Raw genomic sequence first — 20,832 nt, forward strand, 5'->3', positions numbered from 1 at the left:
TGGAACTACAGGCTTGCACCACCACATTCAGCTAATTTTTAAGTTTATTTGTAGAGATGAGGTCTCACTATGTTGCCCAGGCTGATCTTGAACTCCTGGGCTCAAGTGATCCTCCCACCTCGGCCTCCCAAAGCGCTGGGATTACAGGTATGAGCCACCGTGCCCGGACCCAACTCCCTTTTAAAGACAAGAAAATTGAGGCTTGCAAGACAAATGTGACAAAAACTAATAAAGGACCAGAAAGAATCACGTGTGAGAGGCGAGAAGTGCCGAATGCCTGTCCCAGCCCTGCCCTGTGCAGCCCTGGCCTCAGCCCTGGAACTCAGTGTCCACTCAGCTATACTGTGTGGGGATGGACAGATGGCTGGCAATGGACCTTTCTGACAACTTACCAGAGAGGTTAAAGGACTTGCCTGAGGTCACACAGGGAGTGAGACAGGGCCCAGAGGCCTCACCAGGGGTGTCCACGAGGGGTAGCGGAGGAGAGGCCCACCTGCCCACCCAGGAGCCCTTGCCTATCTCCGGTTCCCTAATGCTGTCTGGGGCGCCTGTCCCTCCTCTGGTCTCTGGCGCCCCCGTGTGGCCTCAGTGAGCAGGCCCCTTCCTACCTCCTGTGGGCTCCACCCCTGCCCCAACTCCCTAAGGAGGGCCCAGAATCCCTCAGGTGAGAGGGATCTGAACTCCTGCCCCCTCTCCCTTCCGGGAGACCAGAGGCAATGAAGGGGATCCCCAGAGTTTGGTTTGAATCCTGGCTCCCCATGCCAGCCTGGCTGATTTAGGCAACACACCCAGACTCTGTTTCCCCAAACATTTCTCAGCCCATGGGCCCTGCATAGCTACAGGGCGGGCTTCTGGGGAGATCACATGGGAGGCAGGGCGAGTCTGAGACCAGCCTTGGGCAACATAGAGACCCTAGCTCTAAAAAAAAATTAAAAATTAGCTGGGCGCGGTGGCTCAAGCCTGTAATCCCAGCACTTTGGGAGGCCGAGATGGGCGGATCACGAGGTCAGGAGATCGAGACCATCCTGGCTAACATGGTGAAACCCCGTCTCTACTAAAAAATACAAAAAACTAGCCGGGCAAGGTGGCGGGCGCCTGTAGTCCCAGCTACTCGGGAGGCTGAGGCAGGAGAATGGCGTAAACCTGGGAGGCAGAGCTTGCAGTGAGCTGAGATCCGGCCACTGCACTCCAGCCTGGGCGACAGAACCAGACTCCGTCTCAAAAAAAAAAAAAAAAAAAAAAAAAAATTAAAAATTAACCAGGCGTGGGGGTGCAGGCCTGCAGTCCCAGCCACTTGGGGAGGCTGAGGTGGGAGGGTCACTTGAGCCCAGTATGTTGAGGCTGCAGTGAGCTGAGATTGCACCACTGCACTCCAGCCCGGGTGACAGAGCAAGACCCTGTCTCAAAAGAAGGCTAGGCATGGTGGCTCATGCCTGGAATCCCAGCACTTTGGGAGGCCGAAGTGGGCGGATCCCCTGAGGTCAGACCAGTTTGGCCAACATGGCAACATAGTGCAACGCTGTCTCTTTAAAATAAATAAATAAATAATCACATGAGAGATCCTTTGTGGGGAAAAGCACCCTGTTTGCTACAAACATTCATGGAACACCTCCTCCCTCAACCTGATCCTGCCCCCATCTCAGCGAGGTCTCAGTACAAGAGGAGAGGCAAACCCCTAAACAGGTCTTTTAATGAAATAACACGTTGGCTAGTGACTCGAGCCTGTAATCCCAACGCTTTGGGAGGCTGAGGCAGGCGGATCGCTTGAGTCCAGGAATTCAAGACCAGCCTGGTCAACATGGCAAAACTCCATCTCTACTAAAAATACAAAAATTAGCTGGGTGTGGTGGCACATGCCTGTAATCCCAGCTATTTGGGAGGCTGAGGCAGGAGACTTGCTTGAACCTGGGAGGCGGATGTTGCAGTGAGCTGAGATCATGCCACTGCACTCTGGCCTGCACTCTGGCCTGGGTGACAGAGTGAGACTCCATCTCAAAAAAGAAAACATTAGCCTGGCCTGGTGGTGTAAGCCTATAGTCTCAGCTACGCAGATGCTGAGGTGGGAGGATCACTTGAACCCACCAGGTTGAAGCTGTGGTGAGCCGCGATTGCACCACTGCACTCCAGCCTAGGGGACAGAGTGAGACCCTGTCTCAAAAAAGAGAAAGAAAGAAAGTGTTGTCTAGGCCGGTGTAGTTGCCCATGTCTGTAATCCCAGAACTCTGGGAGGCCAAGATGGGAGGATTGCTTGAGCCCAGGACTTCGAGACCAGCCTGGTCAACATAACAAGAACCCGTGCCTCCAAAAAGTAAAATAAAAAATTAGCTGGGTGTGGTGGCATATGCCTGTAATCCCAGTTACTCAGGAGGCTGAGGCAGGAGCCTAAGAGGTCAAGGCTGCAGTGAGTTATGATTGCGCCACTGCACTCCAGCCTGGTGACAGACACTGTCTCAAAAAAAAAAAAAAAAAGTGTTGTCTGAAGCCACTGATATGTCCTACCCTTTGATCTCTCCTCATGGCGCCTGGTCCATCCCAGCTGGACACAGCTGGACAGAAATCAGAAATACCACTGGACAGAGCCAGCCCCTCCCCTCCCCAACTTCCTCCAGCCCATCTCAGATCTCTCCTTGCCCTTCACGTTCCAGGTCGGACCTCAGGCCCTGCTCCAACTGAAGCTTAAAACGCTTGTGGTATTGGTACCAGCCCAGCTCCACCTCCACCCCAGGGTTTAACTTGGGAGCCACCTTGTCCTCAGTCCCTCAATTCCCCTTCCTTCTTCCTAAGCCTCAGTGTGTCCATCTGCCAAATGGGCGTGACCATCCCTACCCCATCTTCCTGTCTCCCACGTCAACTCTAATGATACAATCAAAGTAAAACTCAGAAATTTTTTTCGGGGGGGCGGGTGGGCGCTGGGTGCCAAGGGCGGGCAAACCCTGGAGACCGCGAACTACAATTCCCATCCGGCTCCGGGGCCGCGGGCGTCCCTAGCCCCTCTCCCTCAGCCAAGGGCAAGGCGGCTGCGGCCCAGGGGGCGAGAGAAGTTGCAGTGCTCCGCGCCTCCTGGGTCAGGGCCCAGCGAGGGCCCAGGTAGGGCTGGGTTTGGGGCCGCGCGGGTACCTGGGAGGTCTTTCCAACCCGGCGGAATCCCAACCGCGCCCCTCGCAGAAGTCAGTTGCTCTCCGCGGCCCGCCCCCGCACTTCCTGGCCGGGAGTTGGGCCAGCCCCAGCGCGCCTCCGCCCCTACCTTCACCTCCAGCCGCGGCTCCCATTGGCCGGCGCGCACCTGCCCGTCCGTCTGGGGGTGGGGCGCGGCGCCCAGGTGAGGGCGCGCTGGCGGCGGCGGAGGAAGGTGACAGCGGGGAGGGCGGGAGAGTTGGGGGGCGGACGCGCTGACAGAGCCTCAGACGGTTGGCGGACGGACGGCCCGACGGGTGGGCATGCGGGCGGCCCGACTCTAGCCGAGGAGTGAGGCTCCGGCCGCAGCCATGGAGGCGCGGCTGCGCGCGCTGGAGCGGCTGGCGCGGGGCGAGGCCGGCGGCGGCCCGGGGCTCGACGGCCTTCTAGATCTGCTGCTGGCGCTGCACCATGAGCTCAGCAGCGGCCCCCTACGGCGGGAGCGCAGCGTGGCGCAGTTCCTGAGCTGGGGTGAGTGGCGGGGCGGCACGCAGCGGGGGCGGGCCTAGGGATATCGCGCCGAGACCCCCGCACCCGCAGACTCTCCCGCAGGGACCCGCACCCCCACGGGCTTCCCTCGCAGACTCCCTGCAGTGGCCCTGACGCGTACCACCGGACCCCGGTGGCCCGCACACTCGCCTGTACACCTCACCCTCACTCCAGTTCTCACACACGCTCCTTCCCTCTTAGAGACCCTGACACATGCACGCACACACGAACTTGTGCCCAGGTGTTGACCGCAGACGCATGTACCCAGTACACCGCCTAGAGTCTCGTACAGAATTCCTTGCTCACAGGCCACACCTGACGCAGGACACACACAGACCCTCATGCATGTCACCCACTGACACACTAGCTGTCTGTTTCTCATTCCTCTCGGATGCATTGAGACACACAGCTCACGGAGAGACCCAGAGAGCGCTGCAGACCACCCCGACCGCACTGGCACTGCAGAACACACAGATCTGTATGTAGGTATCGCACACTTGCAGACCTTCCCCCCAACCAACACACACACCCCCAGCTCCCTGCGTACAAGACCACTGCAGCCTGGACTGAGGCTGCTGGCCAAGCTCCCTGGGGGCTGTGGCCCCAGGGCCGGGGAGGGGGGCCTGGCTGGAGATGGGTCTGTACCTTTCCTGGTACACTCATCTGAGTCATTGGGAGTGGCTGGCCCGGGGTGACCCTGAACCCACTGTGGGCACTGGCGCCAGCTGGAGGGTTCCCTGGTCACACCCTGCCGGGCCATGGGGAAAAGGCATGGGGCCTGGCCAGGGCGGGGTGAGGCAGGTGTTTGCCCAGTGGGCAACTAGCGTTCCTGGCGCTCCTGAGCTCTGGGCAGGCACAAGGCCTGGGGAAAAGGGGATGCTGCCACCCAGATGTGCCAGGGAGTTGTCCCCTAGCCCCAACCCTTCCATCCAGAGCAAGGCAGTCAGAAGGCCCCTGCCTCTGTGCCTGTCTCCCTGGGATGCCTTCATGCTATGCGTGTCTGCCTGTGTTGTCACCCCCCCATGACACCCACACACGTGTGTGTGTTTGCACACGCATGTGTGCTCCTCCCTGACTGCCTCCAGCACCTCTGCCTGGGACCCCGGCATGGGGGCCGTCTGTTGACAATCTCCCGAGGTAACTCAAAGGGCCGTGACTCATTCCTCTCCTGCTTGTCTCTACTTGTCCCTGCTCCTGCCCGGAGCCCCCTTGCCCTGTGGGAGGCCAGAGAATTAGGCAGCCTGTCCAGGGGCCTGGATCCTCCTGCCTGTGGGCCTGGGCTTTGGCCCTTGTCTGGCGGGTGAGTCCCTATGGTGCTGGCTTCAACTCCCACAGGGAGGCCCGGGGCTGCTCCTCCCCAGCTCCACACACAGACCTGGGAAAGAGACAATGCATTTCTGTAATGAGGTTTCCACCCCGCCCCCGCTGCGGGCTTCTGCCTGATAAACCTGTGGAGCAGCTCTCTGTCCCACCCACAGACCCGCCCAGCTGGCAGGGAGTTTACCTCCTGGCAGGGGGAAACTGAGGCAGGGCGCCAGACTACAGCTGCCCCCCATCCTGACTGATCGCTCCTGCCTCCCTAAGACCCAATTCCTTCCCAAAACCCGTGGCTCATCCGAGTCTGGAAAGGGTCTGGGAGTGACTGGAGTTGCCCCTCCTGGAGGTATCTGGGATGTGAGGAAAGAGGACGTTCTTGACCAGACAAAAGCCTCATCCAGACAGGGAGGCAGGACTCGGAGTGAGAGAGCCAATCAGGCCTGGAGGCATCCTGAGCACTCACGCCTTCAGGGGCTAGTGCTGGCACCAGGGAAAGGCATCTTGGTCCTATTTGTGAATCTTGTGGGCACCTTGGCAGACTGGCATCCATGCCTCCAGACAGAGGGGCCCCACGTGGGAAGCATAGAGCCTGTCCTCCCTGCCCTAGGGGCTGCAGGCCTCACCCCCAGCCAGGTACCTCTGTGCCTACAGGGTCCCCGGACCCAGGCCCACAGCTCCTGAATGGGAGAGAAGCCTCTCTCAGGATGAGGAATGTCACCCGTCCAGTTTCCCAAGACAGGCCCTGGCCTGAATCTGTGAGGGGGCCAAGAACTGCGAGCTGGGGGTAGGAATGGTGTCCCCATGGTCCCCAGAGTGACCTGGCCAAGCAGAGTCAGACCTCAGACTGGACAGGACTACAAGTTCCATCAGCCCCTGGGATGGAGTCTGCCTGGAGTCTGCCTAGAGTCTGGGGCCAGGGGTCCAGGGAGGTCCAGGAACCAGGCAGTCTGCTGAGTCCGGCCTCTGACCTTCCGCACTTCCTGATCGTGGCCAAAGGAGCACCAGCTCCTGCCAACCTCTTGGCCTGAGGCTGTCCCTGGGGAGGTCATCCCTGCCTAGGCTCACAGGAGTGGCAGCTCCTGGCTTGCCCAAGGTGAGATGGGGAATGGAGCCCTCCCTGCATGCACTCTGAGTCCTGCCCTGTGTCCCCTCAGCCAGCCCCTTCGTATCAAAGGTGAAAGAACTGCGTCTGCAGAGAGATGACTTTGAGATCTTGAAGGTGATCGGCCGAGGAGCCTTTGGGGAGGTGAGCAAAGGGCCCGGGGTAGGTGGGGAGGAGGTGTTCACACCGGGCTGGGCTCACCCCGGTCCTGCCTGTGGCCTTAGGTCGCCGTGGTGAGGCAGAGGGACACTGGGCAGATTTTTGCCATGAAAATGCTGCACAAGTGGGAGATGCTGAAGAGGGCTGAGGTCAGTGTGGAGTCTGGGGGGCCCTTGGGCACCCTACAAATGGGTGTGGGGGAGGCGTATGCTGCCAGGGCCTGTGGGGCATGGCGGGGGGCGGGCAAGGCTGCAGACCGGGCAAAGGGTGCTACCCTCAGCAGCCACTGAGGATTTCTCACAACAAATCCTTTGTTTTATTTATTATTATTTATTTATTTATTATTATTTATTTTATTTATTTATATTATTATTTATTTTAATAAATAAATAAAATAATAAAATATTTATTTTAATAAAATAAAATAAATCCTTTATTTATTTATTATTATTTATTGTGAGCCACAAAGGATTTCTCACAATAAATCCTTTATTTAATTTTTTAATTTTTTTTTTTCTTGAGATGGAGTCTCGCTGTGTCCACTAGGCTGGAGTGCAGTGGCTCACTGCAGCCTCAGCCTCCCATTTAAAGGAATTCTCCTGCCTCAGCCTCCCGAGTAGCTGGGACTACAGGCACCTGCCACCATACCCGGCTAATTTTTGTATTTTTAGTAGAGATGAGGTTTTGCTATGTTGGACAGGCTGGTCTCGAACTGCTGACCTCAGGTGATCCTTCTGCCTCGGCCTTCCAAAGTGCTGGGATTACAGGCGTGAACCACCATGCCCAGCCTACAATAAACTTTTTTTTAAGACAGAGTCTCACTCTGTCACCCAGGCTGGAATGCAGTGGCGTGATCTCGGCTCACTGCAACCTCCACCTCCTGGGTTCAAGGGATTCACATGCCTCAGCCTCCCAAGTAGCAGGGATTACAGGCATGTGCCACGACGCCCAGCTAAGTTTTTTGTATTTTTAGTAGAGATGGTTTTTCACCATGTTGGCCAGGCTGGTCTCCAACTCTTGATTTCAAGTGATCTGCCTGCCTTGGCCTCCCAAAGTGCTAGGATTACAGGCCTAATAAACCCTTTTGAAAGCAACCAGAGTCATTCCCATTTTCCATATGGTCATGCTGAGGCCCAGAGCCATAGAGCGTGGGCTTGGGCTCAGTCGCAGCCAGACAGGGGACAGCAGAGCTATGACCTCCATCCAAGCTCCCAGACTCACAGAGTCTTTCTCCATCCCCTGAGCTGGGAAGGGGGGCATCCTGGGTTCTGATCCCACCCCACCCCTTACTTCCCCAAACCTGCTGCAGACAGCATGTTTCCAGGAGGAGCGGGATGTGCTCGTGAAAGGGGACAGCCGTTGGGTGACCACTCTGCACTATGCCTTCCAAGACGAGGAGTACCTGGTGAGGATACTTGGCGGGGCTAGAGGGGAGCATCCTAGGGACACAGGAGAGGGCCCTTGGGGCCAGGGGCACTGGGCCCAAAGACCCCTCTTGGGACCAAGAGACCAAGAGACTCACACTTCCCACCATCTCCTGGGCTTGGTGCCTCCTGCCTGAGCCCTGGTTGGGAACTGGCCAGCCCAGAGCTGCTGAGAGATGCAGGCCTGCCTTCCCAGAGCCCTGTGGGACAGCAGTGAAGTGGCTGGGTGCACCCTTCCCTCAGGGTTTGATTCTTGTCCCCCACCTCCAGTACCTTGTGATGGACTACTATGCCGGCGGGGACCTCCTGACGCTGCTGAGCCGGTTTGAGGACCGTCTCCCGCCTGAGCTGGCCCAGTTCTACCTGGCTGAGATGGTGCTGGCCATCCACTCACTGCATCAGCTGGGTTATATCCACAGGTGGGGCCCCAACCCCACTGCCCTGCCCAACCCCTGCCAGCTGTGCTGGGGACAGCTGATGTTGGCTGAGCGCTCACCACGTGCCAGGCGCTTTGCTGGGTGCCTCATCCGTGTGCTTCCTTGGAATCAAAGAGCCCTCTGTGGCAGGGGCTGCTACTGTCCCCGGCCTACAGTTGAGGGGGTCAGAGCTTAGCACAGGGAAACACCTGTCTGAAGGTGACTCGGCTCATGGGTGGCCAAGCTGTGGTCTGCACTGGGGAAGTCTGACTCCCGCATCCCCCGCAGCACACTCTGCCACCTCCAAGGGTTGTCCCCACACATCCTTTCTACCATCTAGCCGTCTTCCTCCTCCTGGCCTGTGGGATCATCTACACACACACACGTTGCTCATCACATGAGCACCTACACACAGGAATGTGTGTGAGCTGGTGCTGGCGCACACACTGCGTGTGCCCCTGGGCATGTACCTAAATGGCCACTTACACACAGGTCAAGCCCTTCCCTCTCCCTGCCTGCCATCCCCCAGGGACGTCAAGCCGGACAATGTCCTGCTGGATGTGAACGGGCACATTCGCCTGGCGGACTTCGGCTCCTGCCTGCGTCTCAACACCAATGGCATGGTAAGGACCCTGCTCCAGAATGGGAGCAGGGGATACCAGGCAGGCCAAGCTCTCAGGAAAATGGGAGGCCCCAGGCCTAGTGCAGAGGCATCAGGCTCCCCAGGGAAGGTGGGTGAGGCCCAGGCCCCAGGTGGGCAGCAGTTCAGCCTGGCAGCATAGGGGTGACAGGGCCATCGCGAGGGGCTAGCGGCTCCAACCCCCCAGCCAAGCCCGAAGCTGTCCTCATGGCTTCACCACCACCACCACCCACAGGTGGATTCCTCAGTGGCAGTAGGGACGCCGGACTATATCTCCCCTGAGATCCTGCAGGCCATGGAGGAGGGCAAGGGCCACTATGGCCCACAGTGTGACTGGTGGTCACTTGGAGTCTGCGCCTATGAACTGCTCTTTGGGGAGACGCCCTTCTATGCTGAGTCCTTGGTGGAAACCTACGGCAAGATCATGAACCACGAGGTCTGGACACCAGGCTCTGGGCTTCCGGAGGGGGCAGTGGGACCCCCGAGTCTGTGTGGTTGGAAATGCCTGCACGTGAGGCTGGGTTCCTGGACACTTGACCCAGCCTGCCCCTCCCCTGGCCCGCAGGACCACCTGCAGTTCCCCCCGGACACGCCTGACGTGCCAGCCAGCGCCCAAGACCTGATCCGCCAGTTGCTGTGTCGCCAGGAAGAGCGGCTGGGCCGTGGTGGGCTGGACGACTTCCGGAACCATCCTTTCTTCGAAGGCGTGGACTGGGAGCGGCTGGCGAGCAGCATGGCCCCCTATATTCCTGAGCTGCGGGGACCCATGGACACCTCCAACTTTGACGTGGATGACGACACCCTCAACCATCCAGTGAGTGGCAAAGGCTACTGCAGGAGGGGAGCTGCCCCACCCTCTTGCTGGCTGGGGGAGCCCTCCCTCTGAAGTCCCCTGGGGTGGGCTGGGGATGAGGCTTTCAGACACCAGGGCTCATGGTTTATGGACTCCCAGACTGACCCATTCCAGCCGCCGTCCCCTGGCCCAGCCTTTTCCAGCCAAACTGGGGTGGGGCAGCACCTCCCACAGGATCCCCATGCTCGCCTGCACTGAGGTGGGCTGTGTCAAGGGAAGGCCGTCTGACCACAGGCATCATCCTATTAATTAGAATCCATATAAGGAAGAAAACTCCCAGCAGCTCCTAGGAGACTTATGGGAGCGGGGGGTCTGTTTGGGTTGGGCCGTGTTGCCCCACCGAGTTCCCACCTGAGCAGGAGGAGGTTGCACCTGGTCCCAGGGGGCTCCTGGGGCCTCGGGCCTCGGCCTGTGGACTCTGACTCTCCTTCCCTCTCCCTCTGCAGGGGACCCTGCCACCGCCCTCCCACGGGGCCTTCTCCGGCCACCACTTGCCATTTGTGGGCTTCACCTACACCTCGGGCAGGTGAGGCTAGTCCTCACACACCTGGTGGGAGGCTCAGGGTTGCCTGACCTAGCACACTGGGCACGTAGCCCACTGGGGCCCTGGGAAGGAGGGCAGAAGGGCTCCCCAGTGCCTGCACATGGCAGGTGCTCTAGCCCTCATCCTTGGGGTCCTGGTGAAGCCACACACAGGTCCCGCTGGGCCCCGTGACTGCACATGGCTCTTATGGTGCCTTCCACAAAGGGCGAGGGTGCGCTGCACCTGGAGCCAGAGGTGTAGGGTTCAAAGGCCACTACTGCTCCCGGGCCTCATTTGTGGCTCTGTAAAATGGGTGGGATGGACCAGGCACGGTGGCTGTAATCTCAGCACTTTGGGAGGCCGAGGCAGGTGGATCACCAGAGGTCAGGAGTTTGAGACCAGACTGGCCAACATAGTGAAACCCCGTCTCTACTAAAAATACAAAAATTAGCTGGGTGTGGTGGCAGGCACCTGTTAATCCCAGTTACTTGGGAGGCTGAAGCAGGGAGAATCACTTGAACCTGGGAGGCGGAGGTTGCAGTGAGCTGAGATCGCGCCATTGCACTCCAGCCTGGGTGACAGAGCGACGCTGTCCCAAAAAAAAAAAAAAAATTAAAAAAAAAAATGGATGGGATGATCTCCACCTACGCCCATTTGAGGGGCTGGCCTGAGACCTCAGTGAGGTCTTGGTGCAGTGTGCTCTGAGGTGGAAGGAAATGGGTCCGACCCCCACTCCTCAGGGCCAACCGGGCCACCGTCACCACATCCTATCCTCGACAGCCCTTGGGAGAGGCCTTGTCACCACCATCTTCCCCTGGGGAAACTGAGGCTAAAATACATTGGGTTAGAAGTGACACAGCTTGTAAGGGCCAGGACGAGGGCTTAAACCTGGGCCTGGGGACTGGGAGCCTGTGCCCTGAAGCCGCCGCCCTGGGCTGCCACCCATGGGACCAGCCTGGGGTCTCCCGACGGCAGGGTCTGTTCTGGCTGTTTCACAATGAATGAGTGATTCGATCCAGGAGGATGAAGGAGACTCTGTGGGTTGAGGTTTCTGCCAACACGCATGGCCCCTGTTCCCCCACAGTCACAGTCCTGAGAGCAGCTCTGAGGCCTGGGCTGCCCTGGAGCGGAAGCTCCGGTGTCTGGAGCAGGAGAAGGTGGAGCTGAGCAGGAAGCACCAAGGTACAGGGAGCAGCTGGGCCGGGCCTGGGTGTGCTGGCCCTAGGGGCTGCTACTGCGAGAGTGGACTCACCTGTGGGTACCACGTCCCCTCCAGAGGCCCTGCATGCCCCCACTGACCATTGGGAGCTGGAGCAGCTACGGAAGGAAGTGCAGACTCTACAGGAGAGGCTGTCAGGTATCCCTTCCACCCACCCCTACTAGGGCTGAGTCCCACCTGGGCTCAGGTCCTGCCCCTGCCCCTGCCCCTGCCCTGGATATGTTGTATGATCCTGGGAGAGCATTTTGCACTCTCTGAGCCTGTGTGTGGAAAACAAGCCAAGGAGACTTGCTCCCGGGCTGAGAGGCCGGGGCCGTCAGCACTTGAGGTCTCAGTGACTCTTCCCGGCAGAGATGCTGAGGGACAAGGCCTCCTTGTCCCAGCTGGATGGGCCCACACCTGGGAGCCCAGGTCAGGACAGTGACCTACGGCAGGAGCTTGACCGGCTTCACCAGGTGAGGGTTGGGTGAGGTGGGTGAGTGGCCCTGGGCTCCGTGGATGGTTCATGCCTGACTCTGGACCTTGTCCTTCCCCGCTCCCTCCCCTGTCTCCTCAGGAGCTGGTCGAGGGTCGGGCAGGGCTGCAGGCTCAGGAGCAGGAGCTCTGCAGGGCCCAGGGGCAGCAGGAGGAGCTGCTTCAGAGGCTGCAGGAGGCCCAGGAGAGAGAGGCAGCCACAGCCATCCAGACCCAGGCCCTGAGCTCCCAGCTGGAGGAAGCCCGGGCTACCCAGAGGGAGGTGGGTGACCAGGGTGGGAAGGGACAGCATCTGGGCCTGCCCCCAGTGTGGCTGGAGGGAGCATGGGGAGTTTGGTGGGAGATGCTGCCCCCCAGTTGTAGCTGGCAGACGCTGGGCCCAGGGGACAGTGGCTGGGACGTGGCAATCTAGGAGTCCATGCCTCCTCACATCCACTGTGGCTGGCAGAGTCTGGAGTTCGTGGCAAGGTGGGCAGAGGGGCTGCCAAGGGCAGAGTTGGCACTGGCCTGCCTCTGCACCCCTCACAGCTGGAGGCCCAGGTGTCCTCCCTGAGCCGGCAGGTGATGCAGCTGCAGGGACAGTGGGAGCAACGCCTTGAGGAGTCTTCCCGGGCCAAGGTAGTCAAGTCCTCCTCCCTTGGCAAGAGGCGCTTCCCCACCAGCCTGACCCCACTCAGAGCCTCAGGGCCAGGCCTGTGTCCCGGGCGGGTGGGCCATGGCATCTTGGATCTCTGCCCTGACCCCCTCCATGTCCCCAAGACCATCCACACAGCCTCTGAGACCAATGGGATGGGACCCCCCGAGGGTGGGCCTCAGGAGGCCCAACTGAGGAAGGAGGTGGCCGCCCTGCGAGAGCAGCTGGAGCAGGCCCACAGCCACAGGTGAGCCAGGCAGCTGGGGGCAGGGAAGGGCCGGACCCGGCCTGGGCGGGGAGTCATGGCCTTGGCCTTCTCCTCCCCAGGCCGAGTGGTAAGGAGGAGGCTCTGTGCCAGCTGCAGGAGGAAAACCGGAGGCTGAGCCGGGAGCAGGAGCGGGTGAGCAGGGGGACGGACGGAGGGCACGACAGATGGACAAGGCAATGGGGAGCCAGTGGGCAGGTGGGCAAGCTGTAGCCAGTGAGCAGGGTGGACATGGATGGGGCTTGGGGTGCTCCGGTACCTATAGGGAGACAGCAGTCCCAGGACTGCTGGGGCCTGGGGCTGACCTTTCCTCTGGCCGGCCCCAGCTGGAAGCAGAGCTGGCCCAGGAGCAGGAGAGCAAGCAGCGGCTGGAGGGTGAGCGACGGGAGACGGAGAGCAACTGGGAGGCCCAGCTCGCCGACATCCTCAGCTGGTGGGTGCCGGGGGTGCGTCGGGGTAGGGAATGCAGGCGAGACTGAGGGCCCAGCCCATGACCCTGCGCCCCTTCCCAATCAGGGTGAATGATGAGAAGGTTTCAAGAGGCTACCTGCAGGCCCTGGCCACCAAGATGGCAGAGGAGCTGGAGTCGTTGAGGAACGTGGGCACCCAGACGCTCCCTGCCCGGCCACTGGTGAGCCCCAGAGATGCCCTTGGGGGCTGGCTTGGGCAAGTCACTGACCTTCCGTGAGCCTCAGGATCCCTGCTACTGAGGGTCACTACTGGAGGTGGGGACACTGAGCTCACGAGAAATAGTGGCTTCCCCTGACCTCACAGTGGGTCAGTGGCTGAACTGGAGCTTTGAGCCTGGCTGGGTGGCATGGGTAGCAGGATGCTCTGGTAGGAGGGGGTCCCTGAGGCAGCCAGGCCTAGAAACCATCTTATATGGGTGCTCCATGGCCACCAGGACCACCAGTGGAAGGCGCGGCGATTGCAGAAGATGGAGGCCTCGGCTAGGCTGGAGCTGCAGTCTGCGCTGGAGGCTGAGATCCGTGCCAAGCAGGGCCTGCAGGAGCGGTTGACGCAGGTGCAGGAGGCCCAGCTGCAGGCTGAGCGGTGAGGCTAGGGGCAGGCGCTGGGGGCCAGGGCTCGTGCAGAGGCTGGTGGCGAGCCCTTGCTGTTCTCCCCAGCCGTCTGCAGGAGGCCGAGAAGCAGAGCCAGGCCCTGCAGCAGGAGCTCGCCATGCTGCGGGAGGAGCTGCGGGCCCGAGGGCCAGGGGGTGAGTGGCTGCCGACTGCTTGCCCCGGAGCCAGGCCCCCCCATGGCCTCCCGCTTGCCAAGGGGCCTCCACAATGGCCTGGCAGGGTGGCGGAGAGAGGAGTCTGTTCCTGGACTCTGCCACTTACTCCATCATCTGTGACCAGCACTTCTTGAGTGCCTGCTCTGCCCAGCCCCGCCCCATGCCTGTGGTCATTGCCCATTTTACTGAGGTGGGTACTGAGGCCCCTCCTGGCCCCTAGTTCCTCAGGCCAGTGACCTACCCTCTCTTTGCAGACACCAAGCCCTCAAACTCCCTGATTCCCTTCCTGTCCTTCCGGAGCTCAGAGGTAAGGACCAGGCTGAGGGGCTTGTTGGGGAGGAGTCCTGGGAGAGGCACAGGGACCTTGGCTTTGCTCCTCTCTCTCCCATCCCCAGAAGGATTCTGTCAAGGACCCTGGCATCTCAGGAGAGGCCACAAGGCATGGAGGGGAGCCAGAGCTGAGGCCAGAGGGCCGACGCAGCTTGCGCATGGGGGTGAGGACAGGTGGGTCCATAGTAGGGGGGCTGGGCCCCGCCCCTGCCCATCTCACTTGCTCCCCCGCCTCCTGCAGGCTGTGTTCCCCAGAGCGCCCACTGCCAACACAGCCTCTACAGAAGGTCTTCCTGCTAAGGTCAGTGCCCAGAGGGGCAAGCGGGGTGGGGGCACCAAGCAGTTCTGCCAGGCTGAATGGGCCCTGAGGGGACACTCCATGTGCATTGTAGCCAGCAGGCACAATTTGGGTGGAGGTGGTAGCAATGAGCTTGCCTGCTGCCATAGATTGGCTGGGACTCGGAGGTCACTGCCGCCTGGCTCAGCCCTTTGTCTCACCTGACCCCTCAGGGATGGGGCATGGGGTCCTGGAAGGCCTTGGGTAATGGCTGTCCCCCTCCCCAGCTCGGCTCACACACGCTGCGCCCCCGGAGCTTCCCATCCCCCACCAAGTGTCTCCGCTGTACCTCGCTGATGCTGGGCCTGGGTCGCCAGGGCCTGGGTTGTGATGGTGAGAGTCCCCACCCCACCGCACACCCACCCACTATGCTCTAGCCATGGTCCCAGGTGTGTGACCCTGGCACACCCAGGCTGTTTCTCCCATCCCAGGGTCACTGGCACCTGCTGGTCAAATTTCCTACTGCTTAGCTCTGTTCCTTTTCTCACTTGATGAGGAATTAGGGACAGTTCAGGTGCCACTGTGGCTTCAGGGAAGCTGGCTCTGGACATGCCCCAGTCCTGGTTTGGGGCTGTCCCCTCCCAGCCTCACCTCATCCACCTTCTCCACTTTCCCCACAGCCTGCGGCTACTTTTGTCACACAACCTGTGCCCCACAGGCCCCACCCTGCCCCGTGCCCCCTGACCACCTCCGCACAGCCCTGGGAGTACACCCTGAAACGGGCACAGGCACTGCCTATGAGGGCTTCCTGTCGGTGAGTGGGGGCCGAGGGAGGGGAAGACGGGCATGGGGGGCTGAGGGCCCCTGCAGCCCTCCTATGCTTGCCTTTCTGCCAGGTGCCGCGGCCCTCAGGCGTCCGGCGGGGCTGGCAGCGGGTGTTTGCTGCCCTGAGTGACTCACGCCTGCTGCTGTTTGACGCCCCTGACCCGAGGCTCAGCCCGCCCAGCGGGGCCCTCCTGCAGGTCCTGGATCTGAGGTGGGTGCTAGGCAGTGGCATGGGGTAAGGGACTAGTGGTGAGGTGGGCAGTCAGGGACAGGGAGACCTCTGACCTGTTCTGTGAACCTCCCAGGGACCCCCAGTTCTCGGCTACTCCCGTTCTGGCCTCTGATGTCATCCACGCCCAATCCAGGGACTTGCCACGCATCTTTAGGGTGAGTGCCTGGGATGAGATGGAGCAGCCGCCGTCCACCTCCCCATGCTGTTCCCACTCTGGCCACTGTCGGCCCACTCCATACTGCCCCCTTGGGCCAGCCCGCAACCACAACATGCTTTCCACGAGAGCACCTGGCCGGGTCTTACCTCATTTCGGATCCACTGTGGCTTCCCATCGTCTGCAGGGTGCTCCTGACCTAGCCCTTGAGGCCCCAAGGATCTGGCCCTGCAGGCCTCCCCAGCCCTCTCCCTGGCACCTCTCTCTGCTCTGGCCACACCTTGCTCTCTCCAGTTCTGAGGGTGCCCCATGCCTGTGTGTACCACATTCTCGGTCCTTCACGTCTGTCTTTGCACGGAATTGCCGGCCCTGCACTGGCGCCCAGCTCCTAAACTTGGCTACTGCTGGTTAGTTACTCGTCCCTCAGGCTCCAGCAGAAATGTCTGGTCCCCTGGGAAGTCATCCTTCACCTCCTGGCCGGAGTTTGGGGCTCTCTGTGTTCCCACTAGGCCTGTCCTTGCCCCATTATGGCGCTGGTCGCAGGGCTCTGGAGTTGTCTGTATGCCTGTCCGGCCTACTCCCTGCTGCTGACAGTGCACGCTAGGCCCCCGGGGCACAGCGGCTGCTGGAGGCGGGAAGGGAGGGAGGACAGATGGCTCTGGCCCACAGCCCTTCAGCTTGGGTCCTTGCCCACAGGTGACGACCTCCCAGCTGGCAGTGCCGCCCACCATGTGCACTGTGCTGCTGCTGGCGGAGAGCGAGGGGGAGCGGGAGCGCTGGCTGCAGGTGCTGGGTGAGCTGCAGCGGCTGCTGCTGGACGCACGGCCAAGACCCCGGCCCGTGTACACACTCAAGGAGGCCTACGACAATGGGCTGCCGCTGCTGCCCCACACGCTCTGTGCTGCCATCCTCGGTGAGCTGGTGGAGGGGACTGGAGGGAGCAGTCCAGGCCTGCAGGAGTGCTGGTGTCTAGGAACAGTCCCAAGGGCCACCGCCACTGCCCATTCCCTGCAGCCACGAGACACAGACTGCCTTGCACTACCTGTGTGCTCAGCCTCCTGTGTGCATGGCTGGGCCCCCAGGTAGGGGGCCTGGCTTATCCCCACTCCATTTCGCTGTGCCTCAGTTTCTGCTTTTTCCAAAAGAATCTCAAGGGAGTGGAAGGAGCTTTTTTTTTTTTCCCATACAGACAGTCTCGCTCTGTTGCCCAGGCTGGAGTGCAGCAGTGCAATCTCAGCTCACTGCAACCTCCGCCTTCCGTATTCAAGCGATTCTCCTGTCTGAGCCTCCAGAGTAGCTGGGATTACAGGCACGTGCCCCCTTGCCTGGCTACTTTTTGTATTTTTAGTAGAGACGGGGTTTCACAATTTGGCCAGGCTGGTCTCGAACTCCTGACCTCAGGTGATCCACCTGCCTTGGCCTCCCAAGGTGTTGGGATTACAGGCATGGACCACCATGCCCAGCTGGAACAAAGGCTTTAGAAAGAGAGAAATGAGGGTTCAGTCCTGGCTGTCTCACTACAAGCTAGGGCACTGGGGGACTGCTGTAGAACACCCAGAGCCTCATAACATCTCCTGGGTGGAGCTGCCAAGAGCTTCACTTGTGCTCAGCCTTGAACCTGGGGCTCAGCAGGGCTCTTCTGTAACTGAGGCTGGGAAAGAGGCATGAAACGGAGCTCCTCGGCGTCTCCTGGCGGCTGAGGCCCTGAGCCAGCACCCGCTCTCAGGGCGGGAGCCACAGGAGAGGTTGTGTGGGTCCCTGGAGCAGTCGGGAACCAGAGGGGAGGGGATTTTTTGAGCAAGGGGCTCTGCTGAACCCTCCCCACTTCCTCGCTTCCTCAGAGCCACTCTGAGAAAGTACCATCGTTGTCCCCAGTTTACATAAGGGGAAACCAAGGCTCTGAGAGGTGACATGACTTACCTGAAATCGCACAGCTCAAGGTGATGGGCCTTACCCCAACCCCTCTGAAAGAGCCTGTCCAGACTGGGAGAGAAGGGTCAGTGAGGCAGGGATAGCAGGATTATTGCCACCCCCATTTCCTCAAGAGAAACAGGCACAGCAAGGCAGGTGGACTGCGCAATCTCCGTGTCATTGAGTGGGCTTCTGACCTCTGACCGTCTCCCTCCCTCTACCAGACCAAGATCGACTTGCACTTGGCACTGAGGAGGGGCTCTTTGTCATCCATCTGCACAGCAACGGTACCCATCAAGGCTGGGCTAGGGTGGGCGTGGGCAGGGGCAGCCCCAGCAGGCCGAGGAGGATGGGGACGGGTCACTCTTCAACCACCTGCCAGTGACACTCTCCCCTCGCCAACCCTGCAGACATCTTCCAGGTGGGGGAGTGTCGGCGCGTGCAGCAGCTGGCCTTGAGCCCCAGCGCAGGCCTGCTGGTTGTGCTGTGTGGCCGCGGCCCCAGTGTGCGTCTCTTTGCCCTGGCGGAGCTGGAGAACATAGAGGTAGCAGGTGCCAAGATCCCCGAGTCTCGAGGCTGCCAGGCACTGGCAGCTGGAAGCATCCTGCAGGCCCGCACCCCGGTGCTTTGTGTAGCCGTCAAGCGCCAGGTGCTCTGCTACCAGCTGGGCCCGGGCCCTGGGCCCTGGCAGCGCCGTATCCGTGAGCTGCAGGCACCCGCCACTGTGCAGAGCCTGGAGCTGCTGGGCGACCGGCTATGTGTGGGCTCTGCCGGTGGCTTTGCGCTCTACCCGCTGCTCAACGAGGCTGCGCCATTGGCGCTGGGGGCTGGTTTGGTGCCTGAGGAGCTGCCACCATCCCGCGGGGGCCTGGGTGAGGCACTGGGTGCCGTGGAGCTTAGCCTCAGCGAGTTCCTGCTACTCTTCACCACTGCTGGCATCTACGTGGATGGCGCAGGCCGCAAGTCTCGTGGCCACGAGCTGTTGTGGCCAGCAGCGCCCATGGGCTGGGGTAAGGCACCTTCAGTGTGTGGGTGCAGACAAGGTCCCGCCTCAACTCATGAGCCTGGCATTGGAGGCCTTTGGTGCCAGTTTGCATCCTCCAGCCCAACAACACCCTGTCCTGGCCTCCGTGGCTTGCAGGGGACCTTACTTTTCCATGCTGAGCTCATGGTCCTCTCCTGCCTGGGCCGCTCTCCTTTCATTTGTATCCAGCAAACTTTTTTTTTTTTTCTTTTGAGACAGGGTCTCCCTCTGTCACCAGGCTGGAGTACAGGGGCACAATCTCGACTCACTGCCACCTCCACCTCCTGGGGTCAAGTGATCCTCCCACCTCAACCTCCAGAGTAACTTGGGGCACAGGTGTGTGCCACCACGTCTGGCTAATTTTTGTTTTGTTTGAGACAGAGGAGTCTTACTCTGTCACCATGCTGGAGTGCAGTGGTATGATCTCGGCTCACTGCAGTCTCCACTTCCCAGGTTCAGGCAATTCTCCTGCCTCAGCCTCCCTGGTAGCTGGGACTACAGGCACATGCCACCACACCCAGCTGATTTTTGTATTTTTAGTGGAGACAGGGTTTCACCATGTTGGCGAGGCTGGTCTCGAACTCCTGACCTCGTCATCTGCCTGCCTTGGCCTCCCAAAGTGCTGGGATTACAGGCGTGAGCCACTGCGCCCGGCCTAATTTTTGTATTTTTTCGTAGAGGCGGGATTTCGCCATATTGCCCAGGCTGGGAGTCTCAAACTCCTGGACTCAAGCAATCCTCCTGCCCAGCCTCCCAAAGTGCTGGGATTACAGGTGTGAGCCACCAACCCTGGCCTGTACCTGGCAAACTCTTAACTAGGTCCAGCCCCAGTGTCAGCTCAGGGCCTGGAGCTGGTAGGCGCTCCAAAGATGGCCGCTGCGATTGCTGTGGTCACCATTGCCTTCATGCTCCCCGCCCTGCCTCCCCATCATTGGTCCTTTCCTTCTCTTTGCCCCACTGCCTCTCCATCCAGACCTGTGTCATGGCTCTCATCACCTCCACTTCATGACTGGCTTGGTGCACTGGGGTCCCACAGAATGGGCCGGGGCTGGTTTCCTCATCCACATCAAGCACCCAGCCCGGGCTGGCACAATCCAGGGGCGACGGGTTTGGAGGAATGGGTGGAATAGTGAATGAATGAATGAATGAATGAATGAATGAATGAATGAATGAGGCGGTGGGGCAGCCTGGTGCATGCACAAGTAACTAGCATGATGGGTAAGGGCTGGAAGAGAGGGGCAGAGTGTCCTTCGTGAGCAATGGCTCTTTGGGGTGGGGCCTGCGGGTTGGGTGCTGCATACCGCCCAAGCTGCCCAGGGCCAAGTCGCAGCTCTCAGAACCAGCTGGGTTACCTGACCTGGACCATCACATGGCTCCAGGGGTTCCATTCCCTCCTCTGGAAATTGGGGGTTATAACAATAGTACCTGCTCGGAGTTGTTAGAAAATTAAGGGAGGAAAAGCATGTGGTGTTTAGAACTGAGCCAGGCATGTGGTGAGTGGTCCAGGGTTATCTCTGATTTGATGTGGAGGCTGGGCGGGGCGACAAGGAGTCTTCCGAGGAAGGACCTTAGCGTGGGGTGTGGTAGTTACTGTGCTGTGGCAGGGGACAAGGTGTTCCCTGTGAAACAAGAGGGGGAAACAGCTCAGAGGTGCATGGCGTGCCCGCAGGGTACGCGGCCCCCTACCTGACAGTGTTCAGCGAGAACTCCATCGATGTGTTTGACGTGAGGAGGGCAGAATGGGTGCAGACCGTGCCACTCAAGAAGGTGAGGGTCCGCCAGAGCCCTGGGGCAGCACCAGGGGTGGGGGCGTGGCCTGACCTCTGTGCCTGCTGCCTCAGGTGCGGCCCCTCAATCCAGAGGGCTCCCTGTTCCTCTATGGCACCGAGAAGGTCCGCCTGACCTACCTCAGGAACCAGCTGGCAGGTGAGGGAGTTCGCGTGTACGGGTGTGTGCGTTCACCAGTGCGCACGTGTGGCTGTGTGGCCCTGAACACCAGCTGTCTGGGCCCCAGGAACGTGTGAGCACAGCCCAGTTCTCCGCTTCTCCCACAGAGAAGGACGAGTTCGACATCCCGGACCTCACCGACAACAGCCGGCGCCAGCTGTTCCGCACCAAGAGCAAGCGCCGCTTCTTTTTCCGCGTGTCGGAGG

At 60.3% G+C, this 20,832-nt stretch overlaps 1 protein-coding gene across 1 annotated transcript in view; it reads left to right on the forward strand.

The window, feature by feature from the left end:
• Nucleotides 1–2,967: 2,967 nt before the first annotated feature.
• The window catches only part of CDC42BPG (CDC42 binding protein kinase gamma), a 21,054-nt gene continuing 3,189 nt past the window's right edge, over nt 2,968–20,832 (forward strand). Inside the window, exons 1-33 of the mRNA XM_031933862.1 lie at nt 2,968–3,645; nt 6,135–6,226; nt 6,307–6,390; nt 7,551–7,646; nt 7,936–8,084; nt 8,611–8,704; nt 8,957–9,157; nt 9,287–9,535; nt 10,021–10,100; nt 11,182–11,279; nt 11,374–11,454; nt 11,668–11,771; nt 11,873–12,052; nt 12,319–12,408; nt 12,550–12,671; nt 12,752–12,824; nt 13,016–13,122; nt 13,206–13,320; nt 13,594–13,742; nt 13,817–13,905; nt 14,181–14,233; nt 14,322–14,420; nt 14,498–14,557; nt 14,821–14,926; nt 15,214–15,347; nt 15,430–15,569; nt 15,664–15,745; nt 16,441–16,657; nt 17,880–17,942; nt 18,066–18,665; nt 20,349–20,446; nt 20,521–20,605; nt 20,734–20,832. The exon at nt 20,734–20,832 is cut by the window's right edge and continues 9 nt beyond it. Of these exons, the coding sequence (XP_031789722.1) occupies nt 3,486–3,645; nt 6,135–6,226; nt 6,307–6,390; nt 7,551–7,646; nt 7,936–8,084; nt 8,611–8,704; nt 8,957–9,157; nt 9,287–9,535; nt 10,021–10,100; nt 11,182–11,279; nt 11,374–11,454; nt 11,668–11,771; nt 11,873–12,052; nt 12,319–12,408; nt 12,550–12,671; nt 12,752–12,824; nt 13,016–13,122; nt 13,206–13,320; nt 13,594–13,742; nt 13,817–13,905; nt 14,181–14,233; nt 14,322–14,420; nt 14,498–14,557; nt 14,821–14,926; nt 15,214–15,347; nt 15,430–15,569; nt 15,664–15,745; nt 16,441–16,657; nt 17,880–17,942; nt 18,066–18,665; nt 20,349–20,446; nt 20,521–20,605; nt 20,734–20,832 (4,249 nt within the window). The 5' untranslated portion in view covers nt 2,968–3,485. The remainder of the gene's footprint in view (nt 3,646–6,134; nt 6,227–6,306; nt 6,391–7,550; nt 7,647–7,935; nt 8,085–8,610; nt 8,705–8,956; nt 9,158–9,286; nt 9,536–10,020; nt 10,101–11,181; nt 11,280–11,373; nt 11,455–11,667; nt 11,772–11,872; nt 12,053–12,318; nt 12,409–12,549; nt 12,672–12,751; nt 12,825–13,015; nt 13,123–13,205; nt 13,321–13,593; nt 13,743–13,816; nt 13,906–14,180; nt 14,234–14,321; nt 14,421–14,497; nt 14,558–14,820; nt 14,927–15,213; nt 15,348–15,429; nt 15,570–15,663; nt 15,746–16,440; nt 16,658–17,879; nt 17,943–18,065; nt 18,666–20,348; nt 20,447–20,520; nt 20,606–20,733) is intronic.

This window comes from Piliocolobus tephrosceles, chromosome 13, assembly GCF_002776525.5.
Source record: "Piliocolobus tephrosceles isolate RC106 chromosome 13, ASM277652v3, whole genome shotgun sequence".
In the NCBI taxonomy this organism is placed as follows: Eukaryota; Metazoa; Chordata; class Mammalia; order Primates; family Cercopithecidae; genus Piliocolobus; species Piliocolobus tephrosceles.